Raw genomic sequence first — 25,225 nt, forward strand, 5'->3', positions numbered from 1 at the left:
ACAAAACAAAGTGAAGCCAAATAGGTGTTTTTCTGCATTTTCACATTTCCTTATCCTCTGAGAACTTCAGATGGAGAGGGAACAGAAGGATTGGTAATTCAGCTGACTCTGAGCCTCTCTGAAATTTTAAATTATAAATTCACTTGCAGTGTTTGGAGTGGGTGGATAGGAATGGCAGTTAGAGAGGTTGTCCAGGTGGTTTTCCAGCAGTCTCATTGGAATAGGAAGGCCATTACCATGATAGATCAATCAGATGCCAAAACCACTCATTAGTACAAGGGACTTGAATAAATCTTCCATACCAGGCAATGCATAGCTCTCCCTCACTTGCAAAATAAGTGCATCTTAAATGAAAAGCACTTTGAACTCAGCAGTTGGTATTTGTAGCTGCATCCACAGGCAGAAAGAATTACTATGTACTATTGTCACCAAACTCTAAAGGGAAATGTAAGCTTTAACGAGGCAGCAAGAATCACCTACTACTTTTCCTATTGTACTTTATATCTTAGAAGCATCTTCTTAACCTACTACTTTTCCTACTGTATGTACCTTGTATTTTACAAACATCTTTCATCCCAAGAATGATGGAATATCTAAAGAAGACTGTATATAATCTTTGGAGGAACAAAATGTAAGATAATATTCCCTGCCCCACATTTAATGCCAATGGCACTTTGGAAGCAATGTGTTTTCAAGACTAACTCTCCTTTCAGGCAAATTAATGATAAGATGTTCTAAATTTTCATACCCTCTATTTCAAAAAATTAATTTCATTTAGATTGTAATTGCTTTGTATTTAATTTTTAAATTCATGACTATAATTTTCAGATGATATGAATCACTCTACAGGCTTGTTTTAGTCATTTGTTTGGAATTAGATTCTTTTCCATTCGCTGTAATTAATCCATTCACATTTGGTACTCTTTGCATTTTTATGTTCTTTATGTTTTACTTTGGGGAATTAATTTGTAGAAAAAATGAGCTCCAGCTAGACTTCAGTGACTTTTGTTAATTTTCAGTTTAGATACATCAGTTCAGAATTTCACTTAAAAAATGACCAATTCATATATTTGTTCCAACCATCAACAAATTATGGATTTCATTTGTCCTTGAATTTGGACAAGAGTTCTTGATATCTCAGATGAGTGAATAAAAACCCTTATTTGGATAGAGTGGTAAGGAGTGTCATGAAAATATCTTAAAGTTAGGGAAGGTTCGCCTTTTAAAAAGACACAAATCAGCAATTTTGATCTACTTAATGTTTGAAACGCAGTGGGCATTTTCATTTCTCAGCATATGCCCTTTTTCCAATTTTTGTATTCAATAATCCTCAGGGATTCAGTGGAGAAGTGCTTTTATTTTACCTTTTTTCCTCTCAGTTTATTGAGGTTATATATTAATAAATATTTATTGAGGTTACAATTGAAAAATAAACATTGTCTATATTTAAGGTTTATAATATGATGATTTGATATACGTACACACTGTGAAATGATTACTGCAATCAAGCTGATTACCATATCCATCACCTCACATAATTACCATTTTTTTGTGTGTGTGAGGGGAGAACAATTGAGAGATGGGTGGCAAAACTATCAGGTGTCTGTTCCATCTAGGTCTGGATTCATGGGTTTTTTTAAATGTCAAATCTTTTAATTTATCAAACAGTTGTTTTTAAAGTTCTGTCTGGGGCACAAAGTCTTTGAAAGGAATCCCAGGACACAAGAGCCAATAGATTCCTGAGCTTTATGCCCGTGAGAGGTGAAAATGGTGGTGGTTAAGTGCCACTTGCTCGCTGAAGACTTCCCAAGATGGAGTTTTAATCATCACTTTGTATCTTCTTTTTAGGAGGCTTCTGGGCTCCCCTTTATGTGGAGACTTTCCCATTTGTATCTCTAAGTCTGCTCCTTCTGAATACAGAATGGCCATAATCCATCGTGCTATCTCTTCTTGCTTCTTCTCTGTGTTTCTACCAGTTGGCCACTTTTAGCGAAATCCCACTACCATCTTTGACAACTTTCTCATCCTAGTTTTGCTTCATGAAAAAAGAGCCTTTGCACCCTGACTAGGTCACAATCTATTATTTAAAATATGTGTAATTGAAAAGTTCCCTAACAATTATCTTAGTAAGCACTGAGTTTCCTCACAGTGACCTGCAAAATAATGCTAGCGGAGGGGAGCTAGCAGTTGCTTTGGACTCTCTGGGGCTAATAATTAAGCTTCTGTGAACCTTAGTTTCCTCGTCTATAAATGGGGAATACAGCAGGGCCTTTCTCACAGATTCTCATAGAATTCCATTGTGATGCTTAAACAGTATAAAATATTTTAAGTACTTTGTTTTCTGAGTAGTGACATAAATTTTATTTATTATTAAGGATTGTATTGATTGGTAATGAAGTGTGGGACACCACTGTAAAATAAGCTGTTTTTTTATCCCTAACTAGGGTTTGGCAAACTACACATAGTGGGCTAAATTGAATCTGCCCCCTGTGGCTATAAATTAAGTTTTGTTGGAACATAGCCACACTCATTTGTTTACATATTGTATATGGCTTCATTTATGCAGGCTACAAAGGCAGAGTTGAGTAATTGTGATAAACACCTTATGTACCACAAAGCCTAAAATATTTACTATCTGGTCTTTTGTAAAAAGTTTACTGACTTCTGTTTAAAAAAACCTATCAAAAAATTAACTTTCTGGATATCCTAAGTTCTTACTGACCACTCTCCAAATTAAAATATTTAAGTTTTAGATTTGATCTATGTTAACTATTATGATTTTAATGAATATTTTCTCTTTTTCTAAATAATATCTGGCATATGAACACATGCACATGCATGTGTGCAAACACACACACATACCTAGAACACACAAAGCATTACTCTGTAAAAATAGAGCAGTTTCCACACATTATGAATGTAAAAAGGAATTACACTACATTTTAGTAGTCCAAGCACAGGATATAAACATTAAACAAAACTTTAATCTTCAACTTCAAAATTGCTTTCTACATAATAGTCTCTTAGTTGATGGAAGGAAAAAATAAAATAAAATGGAAATACTTTAATTTGCACTTAAGTAGATTATTTCTCTGGTATGATTATGAAAATGAAAAGAATACATATAACAAAGTGCATCTTAATATTATAGTAAATGTTTTAATTCAACTGTATTCTAATCTGATGGATTCTGTGAGGGAATGGCATCTGCTTCTCAGCGAGACAGACCACAAACAGATGACACCCTTGGACACCCAATTCAGGTAATAATTAAATGGCAAATCTAAAATGTGTATCTCTAAGTCACTCAGTATTTCTTGTGAAACACAGAAAACATGAAAATTCAAAGACTTTAAAACTACACATTGATATAGAGATTTTTTAACTGAAATATATTTTGTTATCTGTTAAAACTGAAGAAATGTATTAAATTAAATTTTGTAATGAAATAATGCGACTATCCTCTGGAAAAACATTTGACATCACAATTTTCTTGCTTATTCTGACATGGGAAGTATCAGACTTTATTTATCATACAGCTTTTTTACCAAACTTTAGTATTTAAATGTATGATGAATTATTAAGACACATCAGGCCAACTGGGAAGGCTCTAGTTTTCATTTTCAAGAACCATAAAAAGCTTTGACTTGCAGCTGTTAGAAGCCAGTTAAAGTATTATCAGAATACCACCAACTTGCAGACTGCAGCTGATATGTTACTGTGACTGTGTAAAATTATAGTATTGTCCAATTCAGCAACCAGATGGTCCATCTCTCTTGATTTGAGGAGCACTGGTTGACTACAAATTTTACTTGCTGCCCGAGGCTTGTTTTTTGCCATTAGCATCTGAGTTATAGATTCTGTAAAGTCTTTATCAGGTGACAAATGGACCTGTTAACAAGTTACTTTCTCAAAAAAATTCATTAATGCTTTTTAATCAAAAGACCAGTTGCAGGTGAATAACATTTTAATAAGAACTAATCTTGCTTTGAAGAAATCAGTAAGTATTCTCACAAGTCAATTTGCTGAAATAGGCTTTATAAAAAAAAAAAAAAAAAAAAAAAACATGAGAAGTAAAAACAAAGAAAAAAAACTTGGAAAAATACTTTTTTGAAAAATGAACTTAAGATACAAAGACTCTTTGTGTTTTAATTCTTCTTTGATGGTATGTGCTTTTCTCTAATTTTCTGTAAATGAGTACCACGTGTGTAATATACACAAAGTAGAAAATCTGTCATTAAATTGGAGCATGTTTCATAGTAGGTGACTTATTAATATGTGGATGAGACAAAGGATATAAGCATGGAGAGGACCATATCGGCGGCAGGAGCCTACCTGTCTGCCTCTGGTTCAGGAACTAAGGAGTTTGACTCAGAGTTTTAGCTGTATGGTGTGGAGGTTCACATGACAAAAGCTCTACATTTTACAATTTAAATATCAGAAGTTTATTTGTGATTATTCATGGATATAACATAGAGTGTGTGTTCACATATATAACAATATAATATTAAATTTCGTATTTGAGACATACTTACATTAGACTTGAAATTGGAGGGAATCTTTGTGTAGAATACTACTCGCTGAAAACAATCACTCACGAGTATATAAGTCATCTTTTTGAACAGGTTTCAAGAATTTGTTAAGTCTTTTTTCTGAGTCCAAAACTGGAATACTATTGCAGTTCCTTTCAAATAGAGATAAAGAACTCTAAGAATTATTACTCCAGGAAGAGGTTTTATTTTTTAAGGTGAAAATATGTATACTAAATAGAATTACCTTGACGCTAGTAGATCAGTATACTTAGTAAGCTACTCAATACACTAATTCAATTTACTTAAATGAGACAGCCATTGGATTTTCCAGCAGTGCACTACTTTGGACTTAGTGATGTTTCAGAACTTACTTGCTTCAAGTTGGCAGGTGCCTGTGTACGCCAGTAGATACAACGCCGCAGGCTGATTAACTATTGCTTTTACAGTTGTCACTTCAACTTTGAACTATCTACCACACCTGCCTCACTTCTGTAGGGGGGAGCCCCATGGGCCTCCAAGGGCTCTTAATGCAGCACTATCACCCCTGAAAAATGTTAATAAATTGTGACAAATACTAAGATAGTACATGGCAATATGGTTATATGGGGCGATTGGTGACATGCATTATTTAATGTGCTTCTCGTTTAGTTCTCCAGTGGTGTTGGGCTCATTGCCCAACTACATGTTAAAAAGAATAATGCCATATATGAGGAAATTTTCAGGCAGCTGTTAGTGGTGGACCATCTCCTAAGTTGGGAAGAAGACAGGAAGCACAGTTTATCACCCGTTTTCGGTATAGACTTTCTTTTTCATTTTTCCATTTCTTAGTCTGTGCTAGGTACCCACAGAATGAGTAGGTTTTGCTAAGTCAGTATTACTTTGAACATTCCTTGTAAAACAAGTCTAAATTATGTTCTGCTGTCCTGTTTAATTTTATTCAATTTATATTCTGGAATAAAGGTGTGAAAAACTTTGAAATAGACCAAGATGGTTGTTGAGAGTCTTCATTGGAAAATCAGGCAGTGACTAGGCAGGCCCTCTGGGTTATTTGATTATATGGGGTCTCTTTTCCTATCATCCTTGAGATACCGTGTTTCCATGAAAATAAGACCTAGCCGGACCATCAGTTCTAATGTGTCTTTTGGAGCAAAAATTAATATAAGAGCTGGTCTTATTTTACTATAATATAAGACCAGGTCTTCATAATGTAATAATATAATATAATATAATATAATATAATATAATATAATATAATATAATACCGGGTCTTATATTAATTTTTGCTCCAAAAGACACATTAGAGCTGATGGTCCGGCTAGGTCTTATTTTCAGGGAAACACGGTAGTTTTCATCTCTTTATGCTGTGCATAATTGATAACAATGCAAATGATTCATATCCATAGATATACAAATTAACTTTGTCCTATGAGAATACAATCAATTTTTAGCTTTCAATACTATCACTACTGCTCTTTCTGGAATAAGCCAATTTTATTTATTTGTAATTCATTTCAGCATTTTTTAAATTAAATTTATTGGGATGATAATGGTTAGTAAAGTTACATAGGTTTAAAATTACATAGGTTTCACATTTCTATAATACATCATCTATATATCACATTGAATTCTCACCACCCAGACTCAGTTCTCCTTCTATTACCATATATTTGAACCCCTTCACCATCTTCTACCACCCTCTCCCCCTTTACCCGCTGGTAGCCACCAAACTGTTGTCTGTGTCTATGAGTTTTTTGTTTCTTTGTCTTGTTCCTTTGTTTGTCCCTTTATATCCGACATATGAGTGAAGTCATATGATTCTCAATGTTTTCTGCCTGACTTATTTCACTTAGCATGATAATCTCAAGATCCATCCCTGTTGTTGCAAATGGCAGTATTTTATCTTTTCTTATGCCAGAGTAGCATTCCATTGTGTATATATACCACATCTTCTTTCTCCAATCCTCTACTGAAGGACACTTTGGTTGTTTCCAAGTCTTGGCCACTGTAAATAATACTGCAATGAACATCACAGTACATATATCTTTAAGGATAAATGTTTTCAAAGTTTTGGGGTAGATACCCAGGAGAGGGATTGCTTTTTCTGCTAATATATTTGTTAACATAAAAATAAAAGGCCTTTCCAAGTGAGAGGCAACGAGCATTTGAGATTAAAAGAATAACTATTCTGAAAGCATTGATTCAGGCAGAAGCTCAGATAATCTTCTGATTAGGAGATAAAGGCAAGGGGTGTTTTTGAAAAAGGGAAGGTGAACAATTACATCAATAGAAGAAAGGCATTTCTATTAGTACAGATGAGCTAGCTAGTGATGTTAATTCTAAACAATGTTTTTAATTTTCAGTTTGGTAGTCATCAGTCAGGTAGCCATAGTATCTGCTTCCTTGTTATCTTTGGAAACAGTTCTTTGGGATACAATGTTGCTTAAGGCTAAGTCTAATTGGTATTTTGCCATGTTTTAACATTCCAACGTTTTGAGGCGTAAGACCTGTAAAACAGTCTTTCTGAGATGGCAGTTATGATTCCATAAAGTTGCTCAATTTATTATTATTTTTAACATATGTGTGGTTCGTTGAGTTGTCTTTTCAACCAGTTATGACATCTTACTGGTTTTCTCATTAATTAATTAGTTAAATGTGACCCTTGACAAATATTTATATTGTATTTGTTGGAATCATGATTATATCCTCTTTTAAAAATTATCCTTTAACAATATTCTCTTTGTGGCAGAATTTTCGATATGTGTTTTATTGTATATTTATTGTACCCTGGTGATGCAAGGTAAATCGTGAGATCTGGTTTTCAGAAAGGCCATGCTTCAGGGAGATCAGTGCTAAGTCCTCAAAAAAATCTGTGGATGTACATAATGCACGTAATTCAGTACTCAGCTAGCCTTTCCCTGTGCTCTGCAAAGGCATTTCTTGTCTATTAAGTTTGAATTTAGCAGATCTGAGGCATATCTATGCTTGCTGTGGATCAAGATGGAAGCCAATATATAGTCGCCTAGAACAGGAGGAGCTGGAAATTTCTATCTGAATTGCTACTTGGAAGAATATGCCAGTGGTTTATTTTAATTTCAGGGTTGAAGGAACTTGGGGTTTGATGTTGAGAAGGTTATATTTCTGTTGACATGTATGACTTTTGCTAAAAAAGACAAGGCTATATGCAGAAAAGGGACTACTGGATCATATGGTAATTCTATTCTTAATTTTTTAAGGAACCTCCATACTGTTTTCCATTGTGGCTGTACCAATTTATATTTCCAACAGCATTGTATCAGGGTTCTTTTTTCTCCAAAACCTCTCCAACACGTGTTATCACTTATCTTATTGATAATAGCCATTCTGACAGGTCTGAGGTGGTATTCATTGTATTTTTGATATTCATTTTCCTAATAGTTAGTGAAGTTGAGCATTTTCTCATGTATCTGTTGGCCATTTGTATGTCTTCTTGGGAGTAGCATTTATCCATAAAGACGTACACCCCTATGTTTATTGCATCATTATTCACAGTGGCCATGACATGCAAACAACCAAAGTGTCCTTTGATAGGTGATTGGATAAAGAAGATGTGGTGTGTGTGTGTGTGTGTGTGTGTGTGTGTGTGTATATATTTGTGACAACATGGATGGATCTTGAAATTATTATGCAAAGTGAAATAAGTCAGACAGAAAAAGTCAAGAACCATATGAATTCACTCATATGTGGGATATAAAACTGAAAACAACAAAGAAGGCAAACAAACAAAAACTCATAGACAGAGACAATAGTTTAGTGGTTACCAGAGGGTAAGGGGGGGCAGCAAGTGGTAGATGAGGGTAAAAGAGGTCAAATACATGGTGATGGAAGGAGAATTAACTGGGTGGTGAATACACAATTCAATATATAGATAATATATTATAGAAATGTACACTTGAAACATATGTAATTTTGCTGACCAATGTCACTCAATAATAGTAAAAAAATTAAAAAGTATATATGAAAAGAAAAAATATAGTACAATTTTTGTATAGAATGATCTATAAATATTAAGTAAAGTTTGATAATACTGTCAAAAAAGATAAGAGATAGATACACACAGACACACATATATACAAATGTGTGTGTGTGTGTATATATATATATATATATATATATATATATGATTTGCACCAGCTATAAGTTAGGCACTTTCCTATCGGCTATTCTATTTCATTTTCTCTACAATGCTGTTTTTGTGGGTATTTTGCCATGTCTGATTTTCCATGTCACACATCTACAAGTTGAAGTAAAATGGTTTAAACTCATACCTTCATGATGACCAAAAGTCATCCAAAGACCAAAGGTCTTAATGCTGATTTGCTAAAACTTTTCCATTTCTTGAGTATTTTTTTCTTTGTTCCTTTTTGTTTCTTATAAAACTTTCTACTTCTGTCTCATTTTGAATAGCTTTTTTCAAAATCTGTGTAGGGATCCATGTGTTCCCAGAGGCTGGGTGCACTGCCAGATTTGGGAGAGGAAGTTCAGAGTGCAGACCGGTTCAAGTCTGGAGTAAACTTGTGGCAACATGAGCAAAAAAAGTTTGGGAACCCGAGAGGTAGGGAGAGTCCCTTCTATTGGGTGAAGAGAGAGGGCAAAGTCACAGATGAGAGAGGACTCATGTGCGTGTAAATCAATTTTGTTTGAACTCTGGGCTGTCTACCAAGGAGCTATGTGAGCTTAAGCCTCACTGTCTTCATCTAGTAAAAATTAAAGATAAAAATACTCAAGTCTTTCAGGCAAGGAGTTACTGAAATAGCTAGAGACAACACTGATGGGTAAGTTGAAACAGCTTTACCCTATCTTGGACCCAGAACCTCTACCCGCCCCCTTAACCACAAGTCACCAGAAATAAGCATGTAATCAAAGAAAAAAATAGTATGCTTGTTAAGGGAAGGCAGTTTCTAGAAGGGGTGGGCATTGGCAGTAAGTTGCTTAACCTCTACAGTTGAATAAATAGGTACAATTAAACCTACCTTGGAGTGTGTGTTGAAGAGTAAATAAGAGGAGCTTGCCGGGTGTGAAGTACAGACCGTGTGTATTATTTCCTTTGACTGCCTTGGTGCTGATGTCCACCTCTCCTCACAGGGCATAGCCTTGGACAAGTTTACATTGTCTCCATATTCAATGGAGAATGAGATCCATGCTCGCCAATCTCATACTTATGTATACCCTTTATTCAAGTCACTTAAGTCATCCAAGTATTATTCTTAGCTTATGAGACGCTTTTAAGCATTGAGACTTCTTTTATATGCAAAGGTTATTTTCGTGAAAGAGGAGCCATTGTGTTTGACCCTGGAAGATACCATGAGCTTGGCTACAGGTGGACTTCAGTGAAATGGAGATGGGCCAATGCCATTACAGCTCCTCAAATACCAAAGCCCCGTGTCTTTAATTCTTTGTTGCAATATGAAGTGACAAGGCACCTTTCCTCAAGCCAGCCCTGAATGTGTGTATGTTCCTTGCCACGTACTGGTGCAATTTTAGTTACAATAATTCTGTAAAAGATGGTAATTTTGCAGACGTCTTTCTTCAGAGGAACTAGAAATGAGCAATTAAAGGTCATTTTTTTCGTTGTTGTTGTAAATGGCTTAGATCCTTCTTAATAGTAAAATTCTTACCTGGTTGTTGGCTCAAACTAAGCTGTAGTCTCCCAGCAGTATTTGTTTAGGGATGAATCCTATGAAAGCTGTAAGCCTGGCTAGATTCCACTACTCCTTGTACATACAATGTCTCTCTCCTATGGCAGGGCAATAATGAAAAACAAAATTAATTTGGAGAGAGAAGAAAGGAGAATTTACTGTGAATCCCAAGAGGACGTGTGCTTCCAAACTTGTAAATTGCAGCCATTTGCACAGCGAGGTGATGAGACAAATCCTTGCCATACCATTTGCTTTCCACAGTGCATTGGGCAAAGTGTCAGGAACATACCCCCCAAGAGGTAGCTAAAGATTCTTCTCGTAAAATGTGCTATCAAAAACCAATTGTCCAAGAACATGGATTTGGAAAAGAAAATGAACCTAAGAGTCAGCAAGATAGAATAATTTCTAGGAGTTTGTCTGGGAAAACTGTCAAATGTTCTTCTAATAGGTGTGTATAGGTTCACTCACCTCTGACTCCTTGCCTTATCTTGGAATTTTTCCACAAAACTGGGAGTCTTAAGCAGTATAAAAGATTGGAGTTTCCTGGGCACTTTCAAGGGGTAACTGAACTAATTTTTCCAATGTTCCAGAAGCATTCTTTTTCTCTACTTACCTCAAAGCACTCCATAGAAGGACCCCTGGGAGGATGGTTGAACTTGAGCTGCATCAATGGTATTTTCAAACGAGAGTGCAAAGATGATTTTCTGCAGACAATCCCAAGGTGGTGAGTTATTTGGAAGTGCCAGAGGGACCTCCTTGTAAAAGTAGGCACTCGATACATGACTGAAAGAATGAGTAGGTGAATGTACAGTGTTGTGAATCAATGAATAAAAAACAACCAGTAGTTTCAGCTCAATGGCTGACACTCTACTGACACTTATATATTTGTCATAACTCTCTCATGTATAATATTGTAGAATCCTAGAGTTAAAAGGTTTAAGTTTGTTTAGTCCAACTCTCTTCCAGGATAGGTATCTGTTCTGAACATTCTAGCCTTGGCCACTGGTGGGTAGTTAGCAAGGCTTTGAGATATCCTGCCATGAGTGAGACCTTCCTGCAAAATGCAGTTGTATCCAGCATCCTGTCCAGCTTTTAAGCATTTTGTCTGATTCTCTGCTAGGCAAAATAATTCTGTTTACAATGAAACAAGCCTAGAACATAACTCCATTTTACTATAAACATAAAGTATTATTATTGTACATTATTGCTATACCCTGATTTTTTTAGGAATATAACTGTGAAGTAAATCAAGAGAAAACTTGTACTTGTTTCATTTGGAGATTTTGACCAAGAGTTGTTCATTTTTTCAGAAAATCTCATCCCTGGGACCTATGCCACTTGTACTCCTTTATGTGCCTGTTAGTCTGTATGTGTTACTGTTTTGATCATGTTGATAGTACATATAGGTAAAATATCAGCAGTCAAAAGACTACGTCTTTTTCCTCAAGGTTAGCCATGGCCGAAGCATTTACTTATTAACAGGCATATTATTTGTAACGGCATACTTCTAAAATTTCCCTTTTAGATTTCCATTGGGGTATTCTATTCATTTAAAATTAGGTAAATGGGTAGTTATACCACCAGTAGCTGTCTTTAAAGGAATGTAAATGGGAGTTCAAATTAATTATTTTAAGACGATGGCTTTAATAGGTTTCAAAATCACTACAGACTTTGCAATAGTGTGACTGAGTTATTGGGGCCGTCTCCAGCTTTGCTGCCTCCACCTGAATATGCCATATCACCTGCACATGCCACAATTCAACCATGCTCCCCTTAAATGAGTTATTTTTGAGTGAACCTAATGTTTTCCTTGCATGCTACTTAGGGCAAAGTCCACTAATTTCATTATTGTATAAATTCACTTTTATTTTATTTATTTGCTAGGCACAAATGTATTGGGTGTCTTACGAACCAAGGTACTGAGCTAGGCAGTAGGGCTATAGTTAAACAAAATACAGTCCTAGCCCTCAAGCAGTCTGTGCTCCTGCAAGGGACGTGGATTGATAAACTGGTCATTACAGTGTGGTGATAGGTATAACAAAGTGCTATCTGCAGAGGTAGTGGGACAGTAGGAAGTGGAATGACACCTCACCAAGACTCCAAGTTCAGGAAAGGCTCAGAGGAATTGGTGTTAACCTGAGGCCTGATGGATGAGAAAGGATGGAGGGAAGACATGGAGGTGAAAAAGAGAAGCTCATAGCTTTCTGTGTTGAAAGAATAGCATTGCCAAGGTCCAGAATATAGCTGAGCATGATATGTTTTTGCTGCCAATAGTTCTTTTTGGCACAGGACTTAAAAAGGAGAGTGGCAAGAGATGAATAGAAACATAGCGTTCTCCATAAATAACTACAATTCAGATACTTTGGAATGAATACTATAATAAATGCATAGACCAAAAGTAATGCAGTTATGTGGGACACCTCAACTAAGGTGATCAGTGTAAGTTTCTTACAGGGGAAATTATTTAAATTCAGGGGATTTTTGAATGATATAAGAGTGTGGACTCCAAATACTTATTACTCAAGGACTATGCAGAAGTCCTGAAAAGACAAACTCAGTAATCCAGATCAAAGAAGTTATGCATATATTATAAATTAAGCTAAGTTGGACTTTTAGTTGCCATGTGTACTATTAATTGTCTATGTATATTTTCTTTCCCAAATGCAGCGATGTTTAATATAGGAAGTCTAACCACAGAGTATGTAACTTGCAATGAGAAATAACCATGAGGAGATGCACAGACATAAGCCAAAGTTAACTTTCTGAAGCAATATCTGCCCCTCAAAGAATGTCATCCCTCTCAAGCATTTTCATCAAAACCAGGGCCTAGTTCAAGACTCTTTTCTTCTGATGTCTTACTCTGCAAGAGCCGATCTGATAAATGGATAAATGAAGTATGTCCTTAGGTTAAATGATATTGATTTGGTTAGTTATTTTATACATTTGGGTTCTAAGTGCTGGGTAAAAGAAAAGCTACACAAGTTTTTCGTCTGCATTATAGGATATAGGTAATTATCAATTCTGCTTCTTTTGAGACCAGTCTAAGAAATATATCCCTAAGAAAGATATTATACAGCAGAAAAAGCTGTGGTTATTTCCAGAGTCTCCTAAGTGGGTTTTTTTTTTTTTTGTATTTTTTATTTCTATTCAAATTTGTTTTAAGTTTAAAAAAAAGCATTTCTTTAAAACATTTTGTTCTATGTCAAGACATTTTTAAATTGTTTTTATGCAGTATATTCTTTAAAATTTCAATTTGGCCGTTCATTTCTCTTTTCAATATATAGAGATTTGTACTTTAAATTTAGGGGAGTTTTTATTTCTGTCACTTCTGAAGTTCCGTTCTCCTCCTGGATTAAAACCATGGCTGAGCTTTAATCACACAAAGTTTTGAATGTTAATGCTTGACTTGACTGCTGTCACCTGAACACTGACATTTTAAAGTCCCCGGTTGGAAAGGATGCTAGAATTTATTATAGCATTTGAAGTAGTGTCATTTTAAAATCTAGGTCCCCTTACACAAATTTTAGAAAGAGACCTCTTGCCCTTTATTAATTGCAAAAGTGATGCCAGGGGAAAATGACTATCTCCTTTTTGTAGGCCTTCCATTAATCATCTGTGAAATAGAGACTGAGTGATATTTACCTATGGACATCCATCTTAAATGATTAGTGGGAATTAAAGTAATTATTATAAATGAATGGCTCTATGAGGTGTAAAAGGTTAGATATTATGGAGTTTCATTGTCATGGAGGCAGAAAAAGAAATATATACTCATAGACTATACCATATATCTTACAATATTTCCAGCCACTCTGCTTTTTATTACTTTACTCTATATGATCTGATCAGTGTTGCAATCATGGTTTTACAGATGCCTACTAAAACTGCAGTAATTTATGGAGAAGAAAAATAATTTTTCATAAAGGATTACATGCAGTTCAATTTGACTAAGTTCTTAATCACTCTCACCTAGCCTCAGCCCCTTTACTGAATTGGTCTGAACTGTTTACAGCCATAGGGCTTTGGACAGTAAATCCTAAGTTCTCAAGTGAGCTGTCATATAATTTTGTAAGAATGCTGATCTGCTATATCAGGGTCAAAAACAAGCACTTTTTAGAATTGCTTTATTGTACCTCACTGCAGGATCACCAAATTCAATTGTAAAAATAGCTAACTTTGAGTAAGTAAAGACAGGCGTGGGATTACAGCTGCAATAAACTGGAAATTGATCATCTTATGTGGGTGAAGTTGTAGGAGGCAATTGGTTTGATTTAGGCAATATGGGTCACAGAAAGAGAAAGATGTAAGTCAGCATCACTGATTGGTTGACTTATAGAAGGTCGTTGGGGTCTGGTGAATTACTCTTTGCCTGGATTTGGCATGCAGTGTCGGAGCAGCTTAATTAGATCTAACCAAGCATGCCCATAAAGATACCATTCAGACTATAGAATTGTAGACATCTTTGAACCATTTGAATATGAAGTTTTTGGCAATTCCTAAGGCAAGCATGACAGAAATGAAAATTTTATATTGGACATACAGCTTAGTGAATATAGTTCTTAAACAAGTAGGAAAGATCCTCTTGGGAGATTGCTAGTTTATCAGAATACCTGTAGGTAAAGCTCTTGGAAAAGCATGTCCATTATTAATTCCCCATTGTCCACCTTTTCTTGATCCAATTTCAGTATACCTCTGAGGTGGGGTATATGGCACCATGTGGGGACAGAGCCCCAGAGAGTAGTTTCCAGGCTCTCGGCCTCATGTGGAAAGGTACTGGCTCAGGTAGTAGATAGCCATCAGCTGTGGCTGGTTGGCCGTCAGCTGTAACCATTGAGCCATTGGCCACTAATATAACTGCCGGGGCTACAGAGGGAAGTCTAGGAGAGAGGAGGAGACTGAAGGAGAGTGGAGGAGAGTCGGTCGGTTGGCAGCAAAGCGGACAGCAGGTTGCATGTCGTGTAAACCCAGCGAGACCATAGTGGTATGACTTCCCTACCTATGGCTCCGTGGGTGTTCCTTTTTGGCCTAGCCATATCCTGCATTCTTGTGTGGGGAGCAGGAACAGAGACCCCGCGGGCCGCCCTGCATGACACACCAGATAGCTTTTTGACCACTTCTCACTCCGTTTACAGATGCTATTAAAACTTTAACAAGCAAGATGCAGAGATATGAAGTGAAGATATGAAGGGAAGGGAAAACTCAAGGAACAACAATAATTTCTTCCCTTTACCATGTTCTAGGTTCAAAAACTTATGCTATTATTGAATGGTCTTCCTCTTATGGATGAAGGATAGTCAATTATATTACTAACTTCATCAATTAGCTTTACGATATAGAATATGGTACTTTACATTGGTTTTGATTTAATTAAAATATTTTAATAAGTTGAGTGGATGGTTTGTGGCATCCTTTAGATTATGGAATCACATTGTTCTTATGATTTGCTATTATCCTGTGATGTTCAACCATAATTTTGCTGGGCTGTTTCCTATATAGTAGAAGAAAAATTGTAGCAATTCAAATTTTCTCCTGAGACCTTTATGTTCTTTCCTTAAAAAAAAAAAAAAAAAAAAAAAAAAAAAAAAAAAAAAAAAAAAAAAAAACTGGGAAAAAATGTTATGTATTCCTGTGTGTGTGTGTGTTTGTGTGTATAAATACAAATTACTGATAATAATTTTAAAGGAATTGCTTCTATTAAATGTCTCAAAGTTTTACTTGTATGAATTAAATAAGATATATTCATTTTAAGACAAGGAGAAACCCTCTCTATTTAAAAATAAAGTTTTTGCAAGTTTAATAATTTTATATTAGAGCCAGATTAGATGTGAGGAAAAGGAAAGATAACTTTTCTCACTCCAGCTGCTTCATTATCTCAAAGACCAGCTTGTCTCCAAGCACTGCCAACTCTCTACCCCACATACACCTCACACCTTTTTAATTCTGACCACACCTTCTTCCATGCCCACCCCCTCCCTCAAACCATCAGCTTTTCCCAAATAAGAAAGGTAAGGAAATAGTAGCAACCAGAAACATTGATAGAAGAGCCGTGGAGGTGGGATCTGTACCATTTAGAGTGGCATGTGTGAAATCCTCTTTGTGCAACTGTTGGAACAGATTTAAACAATTAACTTATTGGTCCATTCAAAGGAATTATTTTTGCAAAATGCAGAGTGAAAATTTTATAACTAAAAAAAAAATCAGTATTTAAAGTCTTTATCAGGAAATTGAAACATCACAGGATGACACTGATATCAGTTATTTGAGTAATAAGTTCCACTGAAGTAGAACATTAATTGAATTTAAACTTGTGTGAAAGTTTGACTATTTCTGATTTAAACTAAACAACATCACGAGAGAACAGTCCTTAAAGATATAAAAGGATTATTTCTAATAGTGCTTCATACTGAAAAAATGTGGAAGGAGGGCTTATTTGGAGGTTTTGGAAATTTGAACTTAAAGAAATGAAATGGAACATACGTTTAAGGAATGCTGCTTTCTCCCAGTCTACCACTCCTAATTAGCATTTATAGGAAATTGATGAGACTAAAAACAGTCCAAGACTATTAACTCCAATTTAAATGATCTTTGCGATCAGAAACTCTAGCTACAAGTTAACTTACTCTAGAATATTTTGCTTCCCTACACCTGTTTCCTTAGATTATTTGCTCCAGTCTACTTTCTAGGCATCAGATGAACAAACTGAATGGTTATATGAGGCAATGTATAAAATGATGAGGCGATTCTAGCTTGGTACCAGACACAGCTAAGTGACTGTGGCGATTTTAATAGTTCAAGGATGAGGCAACTTTGGCACGGACCATACACTCTGAGGTAAATCTAAAACAAATATTGCAATCTCATCAAATGGAATTTGGAGATTAAGAAATTGAAATGCCATGTTTTGTGAGATCTTGCCATCTCCTTTCCCCTTTCTAGTTTTTTATTTCCTACCCACCTTCTAGGAAGTGCAAGGGTAGTAATGTCCATCTACATTCCAAAGCTTTATAAAAGCCAAGAGTTTGGCTGGCTGTAGTCTGTGAAATGTGACTCATTCAGGGCACTTCAGTTTTGCTGTTTGTTTGTTTGGAATGTCTTCCGAGGTCCCCACGTGTCACCTGCAAGGGCAGAGAGTCTGCTGCAGCAGACCTACAGAGGCTGGCTTGTGTGGTTAATGAGGTCTTGCTGTCTCCTGCTCTTTACCACCATGCCACTCATGAAGTCTATTCCTGGCAACTTCCAGACCCAGGGCCATCTGCCAAGTGTGACCGGGCAGAATCACATCTCTGCTGTCACCTCAGTACCTTGTAGTGAAAATGAACATCTGGGCAGGCATTTGGAGAAAGATATTGTAAAGAGTGACACATGGTTGAAGGGGGCATGTAGAGAGAGGAAGAACCCCATCTCTTCTTTCTTGGAAAACATGACAATTTGTGATCTGGTCGTCTGTCCCTGAGTTTTTGCTCATTCTCTAACTTCCTGGTAGCTTCCCTTCTTCCACATCTATAATCCCTCTTTTTTTATTTTAGAGCTAGTGAAGAGTTCTATAAAAATGCAGGGACTCAGGTATTCACTGGCATGAACCTCAAGTACCCTAAGAGAGCTTGTCCCTGTGTCAGCTGGTTGCATGACCCTCTGTCTGATAGTGCTGGACACGAACCTGTCATCCTGATTTGCACACAGGAGGTTATCAAAAAATGTTTGATGAGGAAAGGTACAATTGTTATCATTTCAATCCCACATTTTTTGCATTTATGCTGTCTCTTTCTGAACTTCTGGAATGAGCTATTTAGTATCTTTATTATTAGTGATCTTGGAAGTATCTCAGGGTGCTCTAATTGAGCCATGTTGTATTTAATTATATAATATAAAGAACCTAAGGGAATTTGAGAAAGGGATGTGGGTGGGAGACTCTTAAAGGACAACATTTGTTTTTTCATAAGTTATCTCTGGAAAAATACAATTTTGCATCGAATACCTGTGTCAGGAAGTATTTAAGCTGAGAGAAGTTTCATATTTTTGCTGTATGGAGAAATTGTAACAGGAAGGATTAGAGCTCATTCTTTACATAGCAGAGTGGCTGGCATGTATGAATATGATTTCGAAATGTAAGTAGTTCAGGTGTAGCAGGACTTACATGGTCTCTGTCAAACTGCTCTGCTATTATTCTAATACTAAAGTAGTCATAGACAATACATTAATGAATGATGAGTGGGACTGTTTTCCAATAAAACTTTATTTATGGACAATTAAATTTGAATTTTATAAAATTTTACATAGCACAAAATATCATTCTTTTGATATTTCCCCCCTCCCCACCACAACCATTTGCTCACAGGTCCTACAAAAACAGGTTGTAGGCCAGATTCGAAGTAGAGGCCATGGTTTGCAAACTCCTGTTCTAGGGTTAAAAACGCACAATAAATTGCCTAATCGTCCTAGTCTTTTTGACCATTCAAAGACATCAGGTTGTTTTGGTAAATATCAGGGACCTCAGATTAAGGGGAAAGAGGAACTGTATTTCAATAGTTCAATTCTACAACCTTCTTATCTAGTAATACATTAGAAAGAAAGCAAAGCTTAGCCTAAATTCAACCACACTTTTGATGTGCCCTGATCCTGTATGCTTGGGGACAATGGCATGGTCTCTCTCAAGGCACTCAAAAACACGTTGCATGAAAGACTTACTCTTCCTACAGCAGTATTCTCCAGTATTCAGATGATCTCCCCATCTCTTCACTTACTCTCTCCATGTTTGTCAATCTGTGTCTCTCCATGTGTCTAGTTTTTTTCTCTACCAGGGAGCCATATAAAGGAGAAGAAAGGAATTACCTTGTTGAGGATACTCCCAGTTCTATAAAAGCTCCCCAATTACTTTCAATTAATAAGGCAACCTTCTACATATACCTCCATGACCCCACACACACACACGACAAAATTTTAGCTTAAAGTTGTCTCACTAAGAAATATCTATCTTTCTGTTTTTACTTATCACTTGATATAAAATACTGATTTTCTTGGAGTGATTAGAGATTATAATGTCTTCAATCCAGTCTAATTTCACAAAGGTAGTTCCATGGGGTTTCTTCCACAAATATTCCAAATACAATTGTGTCCTTTCGGTCATAAAATGTTTATTTTCTTTTGGTCAGTAGGTTTTTGTTTTTTCCCCCCCAAAATTCCCATGCATTTTCTTGTAAACTCAATTCTAATATTCTAATGACTCAAAAGTAAAATGCAATGCAGCCCTTATGTACTAATCTTGAAAAAGAGGTATTTCATTTGTGCATAACAGAGTAGGAAATGGAGCAATAGGAAATAAGGAATAAAATAGGGGAATTAAAAAAGAAGTTTATAACAGGTCAGGAAAAGAAACATTCTGCATAGTTGTTAATGCTAAATATCGATTCAATCTGGAATGAGTTTTGTCATTATTGGATAGACTTGATATTTTATAAAAAGAAAATTGGTGATTCATGAACTTTTTGCTTTTGTTAAAGCCATGCTTGTTCTTTCCTAGTGTCTTAATCACCAGAACTATGCTTCTCAGTGGGAGCTGAGTTTCAGAATCACTTGGGGAACAAATTTCAAAATTTGCTTTGTTCTGTCCCTCCCCATTTTTGTAAATAAGTACCTTCAAATCAGAACCGATCAGGAACACACCTGTAGTTGAACAAGCTGAGTTATTACTTTCTGCAACAAGTGAGAACACACCATAGAAAGCCATGGAGTTTCTCAATAAGGAACCTCAAAAGCATCTATTATAGTATTAGCATTTTGGTTGGATGATTTGGGGGAGGGTTCAAGGGAGCGGGCCTGCAAACTAGATTGCATGCTATCGGAAAGCTGAGGTTATTCTAAAATAAGGTATCTCAATAAATCTGACCAACAAGGAGGGAGACCAGTATGAAGATTAATCTGTAAATGATAAAGAAGTATCAGCCTCTTATTTTGCCCAAGACTGGAAGGGCTTGGTACTTTTTGGATGGCATAGTGACCCTGTTTTTGTCAGTGCTTAGACACAATTTTGAAGTGGCCTAGTTTTGTTGTATTTTATCATGGTCTCAGAGTAACCTTGTCTGAGGTGGGTATTCTGTGAGACTGTATAGTTGAAATAAACTATCATGACCTAGCAGTGAGTGCCAGGCTAGCTGAATGTCGAGGGCAGCTTGTTTTTCTTTTCTAATATCTGACCCCTGCTTTCCTCTCTAGCACAACTGTAGTGGCTACTACATTTTAATGGCGTATTTCTAAGCTTTTATTACAAAATTTCTAAATGTACAGAAAAAAGTAAAGATAATAGTATAATATTCACTATATATCCATCAAACAACTTAAAAAATAAAAAGATTGCAGATAATTAATTTCTCTCAAATCCTAATTCCTCCAAGGAGGGAACTGTTACCTTGAATTTGATGTTTATCATTCTTAAGTACATTGTATTTTCATTTCCTTGTAAAAAAATATACATATGATACTTTATAGTTTCCTTCCCTTCCAGGAATTATGTAAGATCTAACATTAATACGTACTGTGGTCATTTTTTTTTTTAAAGTCTGGGTTTTTTTTAAGTAGACACTAAAACATCAAATTATGTGAGGAATCATGAGACAACACCGTATGTGTCATACAGGGTCACAGGACATAATTTTATATAAGTACTTTAATATTATAAACGAATTTTAATCACCACATAGAGTACATTTGGTTTTCAATGACTTACAGTGACTGATCACAGGGGCAATTTGTTGGTTTTACTTAGCAAGATACTGGGTGGATTTTCTTTCTTCCCTCCACAGGCTCTGCTAAACATTGTTGACACTAATGGAACTGTATCAATTGGAACTTCACATTTTATGCAATGACAGACCATTTTAATTTCATGAAAGAAAGGTTTTGGCTCCTCCTTGCAAATAGCTCTGAAGAAAACAATATAGTCAAGACAAGTGCCTTGATACTCGTATATCCAGATAAATCTGTTGAATTAAATACCAGACTTTCATTACCTTATACTTTATATTTCCATGTAACATAAGCATTAATTAAACCCATCAGTGCCTTCCTTCTTGCAAGCAAACATTTTCTCTCTGACGAGAAGTGTCAGCTGAGGGAATGTGTGGACATGAGATCTGCCATTAAAAACATGCTCACTTTCAACCAGAGAAAAGCTAATCCATTCTGTCAGATGCACAGGCAGAAAGAGCACACAAGGAATGATTCCTATCTTTTCTTGCCCTTGTTGTCTAAGACTGTGGTGGTGGGATGGAATGTCTTTTGCCTTACTTGAGGTTTTCAAAGACAAGCACACTTATAATCGTATTGCATCTCTTGTCACCTGGTGTTACGTGGTACATTTCAAATAAAAGCAGAAAATTGCCGTGATCTTCTGAGGTCTTTAATATACCTCCGTTTACATGACAGGGACAGGAGCTATTAATAAGTATCAGATGTCTTAAGTGTTTTTTGCTGCTTTAACAGAAATACCTAAACTGGCTTATAAACAACACACATTTATTCTCACAGTTCTGAAGACCAAGCCCAGGGTCATGGCACTGGCAGATTCAGTGCCTGATTCACAAATGCCATCTATTCACTGTTTCCTTACAAGGTGGAAGGGATGAATTAGCTCTCTGGGGGTCTCTTTTGTAAGGAACTAATCACACTCATGACCTCACCATCTCGCAAAGGCTCCAGCTCCTAATACTATCTCCTTGGGGATAGGGATTTCCACATATGTATTATGGGCAGGGGGACGCAAGCATTCAGACCATAGCCTTAGGTTTAGCATTGAGTCCAGGATGTTTGAAATATTAAGTACACTGAGGGGCAGATGAAGTTTGTGGGAATGGCTAGAGGAGTTGGTAGAACAAGTAGCCCATGATTTGAGGGAGATGTCAGGGAAGCAAATTTCCTGAAGTCCTTATCATTTCATACTGACATTTACCTTCTCATTTCAGGGGAACACTTAAGAATCTGTCCTCAAGAATATACATGCTGCACCACAGAAATGGAAGACAAATTAAGCCAGCAAAGCAAACTCGAGTTTGAAAACCTTGTGGAAGAGACGAGTCATTTTGTGCGCACCACGTTCGTGTCCAGGCACAAGAAATTCGACGGTAAGCGTGGAAGAGTTTCCACTTCACTTTGTTCTAGATGTGCTTTACTATGAGAATCTTCGTCTTATATGAAAAACATTATTTTTTTTAATTGGTTGCTTTTCTTTTTCTCTTAAACATTTGTAAAAAAATATATATCTATATATCTATATATAGAATATATATTTTTTTCTTTTTTAAAGCATGAGCTTTCTTGACAATTTTGATAGTGATAACTTGGAAAAGCCTGAGTTAACAAAGACCTGTTTTGCATTTGTGGTCTGCCTATGAGATTTATTCTGAAAGATTCAGATCAATGTTTCATTATTAAAGTGATTCTAATTCAGGTTTTGTCATACCATAGCTTGTCTTGAGTTTTCATCTGGGGATTTTCTTTAAAATAATTAAATGTCATTTAAAATAATTTGAAATATAACAACACTTTTAAGAAGACAGACATGTTTTAAGCACCAATGACATGGTCTCCTTTATTTTAGAGTTTGCCCTTCTGATAATGTTTTACATTGCAGTTGCAGTGCTTTCTGCATAAGGTTTAAACCCTCTATTGATTTCCTGATTATACACAATTGACTTCATTTCTATATTCTCTTTGTTAAATAAACCTTTTGTATTAGAAAGTGCAAAGAGTGAAAGTAATTATTACTAGGATTTCAGCATTGAATTGTCTCATCAGAGCCTCGGAAAACTGTTTAAAAGCAATCTGATTTTTATAAACTGAGTTAATAAGGATAAAGTTAATATTCTTAAGTGGTGTGTAGTTTTTAGCACACTAAGAAATGAATGCACCTTACTATGACTCATTGTAAAGAGTCAGACTTGCAAATTGCAGTGAACCTTCCTTGTACCCCTTTGGTCATATTAAGTTGCCCTGAGGCAACAGAAGTGCCATTCATTTTCTTCGCCCTCTCCAGTCAATGCACAACAGAGCCAGTATAGAAAAGGCTTGCCAAAGTTTTTCTTGTTTTTCCTCTGTAGTAGGTAAAATGTTCTGCTCCATCGCTTCTTTAAACTAGTGTAACAACACCAATTTCTTTCAAATCAGTCTCCCAAGTTCTAAAAGGTAGGTCCACCTGGTGGTGTTTTCAGAACCCTAGATGATGGGACATTTTCCATATGGAATGTGAATGGAACTTACATTTTCTGCAAGAATATTTCAACAGCTTCACATTCTTCCTCTGTCTCTCACTCTGTGTTCAACTTTATATGTGAATGTATATGAAAATAATTCCTATTTAGAACTGAAACTGGGAATGTTTTTCCCTTGAATGCAACTAGGGAACACTCGGAAATGCCGTGGATTGACAGATTACAAACCCAGTGACATTCAGAAGCCCCTGAAGGGGCTCTGTGTTTGAGGAACTGTAATGTATCACTTCAAATTGAGGCCAACTGAGACACCGTCTCGTTTGTTATCAAAAGCCGGTAGAGGGATCTGTGATGCTGACTGCTGCCTAGGTCTTAGGAAAACAACGCTAGTGCCTTTATAAACCTGTGCTCCAAAATCTGGCTGAAATAATTCCAGGGCTGTATTCACAGTACACAATATATATTTCTTTTAATAAAAATATTAGATGCAAGGTAGCTTTATGGGGGTTGATTTTCTTTTTTAAATGAGTAAAATTATTCAACAAGACTGAGCCAGATACTTCTTGTATTCTCATATCAATTGTTATTAATATCTTTGGATTTATATTTCTTAATCCCAGGTCTCATTTCTCCTACTAAAGAAATCTCTCTGTCTCCTTCTCTATCTCCCTCCGTCCCTACCTCTCTCCGTCTCTCCCTTGCTGTTTCCCTCCCTCCTTCTCTCCCTCTCCCTCTCTCCCTCTCTCTCTTTTTACAGGTGTGTTTTAAATCATGCTAATGTACTTAGGGGTATTATGTCAATCGGTTTGACAGGACATTGATTTTTGCTAAGATTAGATCTGACATAGAGGGTGATGAATTCTTTGTAACAGTGCATTTCATTGCAGTTGCATTAGGTTGGGATGGATGAGAAATTAAGATTTTTTTTTTCAAGAAAGCTTTCAACCAGACTTTTTTTTTTTTTTAATCTAAATGTGATGCTAGTAAGCTCAGCTTCTGAAGAGCTCAGTCTTCAAAAAAAAAATAATAATTATAAAAATATGTAAATTAAAAAGCCACCATTATAATTTCTGCCCTTTCTTTAGGCAATTTCATGAAGGTCAGTCATGCAATTGTATGTCTTCTCTTCTTATCCCTAGTAGGTGATCCTGCTAAGTCACCTTTCAGGAACAATGGTGCAATCATATAGGTAGATTTCCATTTTCCCCTTGGCTTTTTTTTTGTTTGTTTTTTAACACTTCCTCATGCCATTTATTGATGAGTGTCAGTTGGTGTGAGATCGGAAGAACTGTATAGGATCATTTGTGGAATGTTACCCTCTGAGACCTACCGTGTTTGCCCGAAAATAAGAGCTAGCCAGACAATCAGCTCTAATGCGTCTTTTGGAGCAAAAATTAATATAAGACCCAGTATTGTATTGTATTATATTATATCTGGTATTATATTACATTATATTATATTATATTATACCTGGCCTTATATTATAGTAAAATAAGACCGGGTATTATAAATTTTTGCTCCAAAAGACACATTAGAGCTGATTGTCCGGCTAGGTCTTATTTTCGGGGAAACAAGGTATTTTCCCAGATAAAACCAATGGTGCTCTGAAGGGCTTTGAATTTTATTTTGCTGAAAGGTGACTTAGCAGTATCACCTTCTAGGAATAAGAAGATAGTCATGTAAGTCATTTCTATTCTGTAAGTCATTTTGTATTGCTGCTATGGTCTCATGATCCAAAGTGTCCATTTTGCATTTTTGCATCTAGTACACTTTCTTAGAGATCTTGATTAGTCATCTGGATCGTGTATGTCTTTGTTGG

At 36.0% G+C, this 25,225-nt stretch overlaps 1 protein-coding gene across 2 annotated transcripts in view; it reads left to right on the forward strand.

Annotated features, from left to right (window-relative positions):
* The window catches only part of GPC6 (glypican 6), a 1,028,052-nt gene that overhangs the window by 238,304 nt on the left and 764,523 nt on the right, over positions 1 to 25,225 (forward strand). For both annotated transcript variants that reach the window (XM_033104888.1, XM_033104889.1), the window contains exon 2: positions 22,162 to 22,320. In XM_033104888.1, coding sequence (XP_032960779.1) covers positions 22,162 to 22,320 — 159 coding nt within the window. The remainder of the gene's footprint in view (positions 1 to 22,161; positions 22,321 to 25,225) is intronic.

Source organism: Rhinolophus ferrumequinum, chromosome 4 (assembly GCF_004115265.2).
Source record: "Rhinolophus ferrumequinum isolate MPI-CBG mRhiFer1 chromosome 4, mRhiFer1_v1.p, whole genome shotgun sequence".
NCBI classification, from domain to species: domain Eukaryota; kingdom Metazoa; phylum Chordata; class Mammalia; order Chiroptera; family Rhinolophidae; genus Rhinolophus; species Rhinolophus ferrumequinum.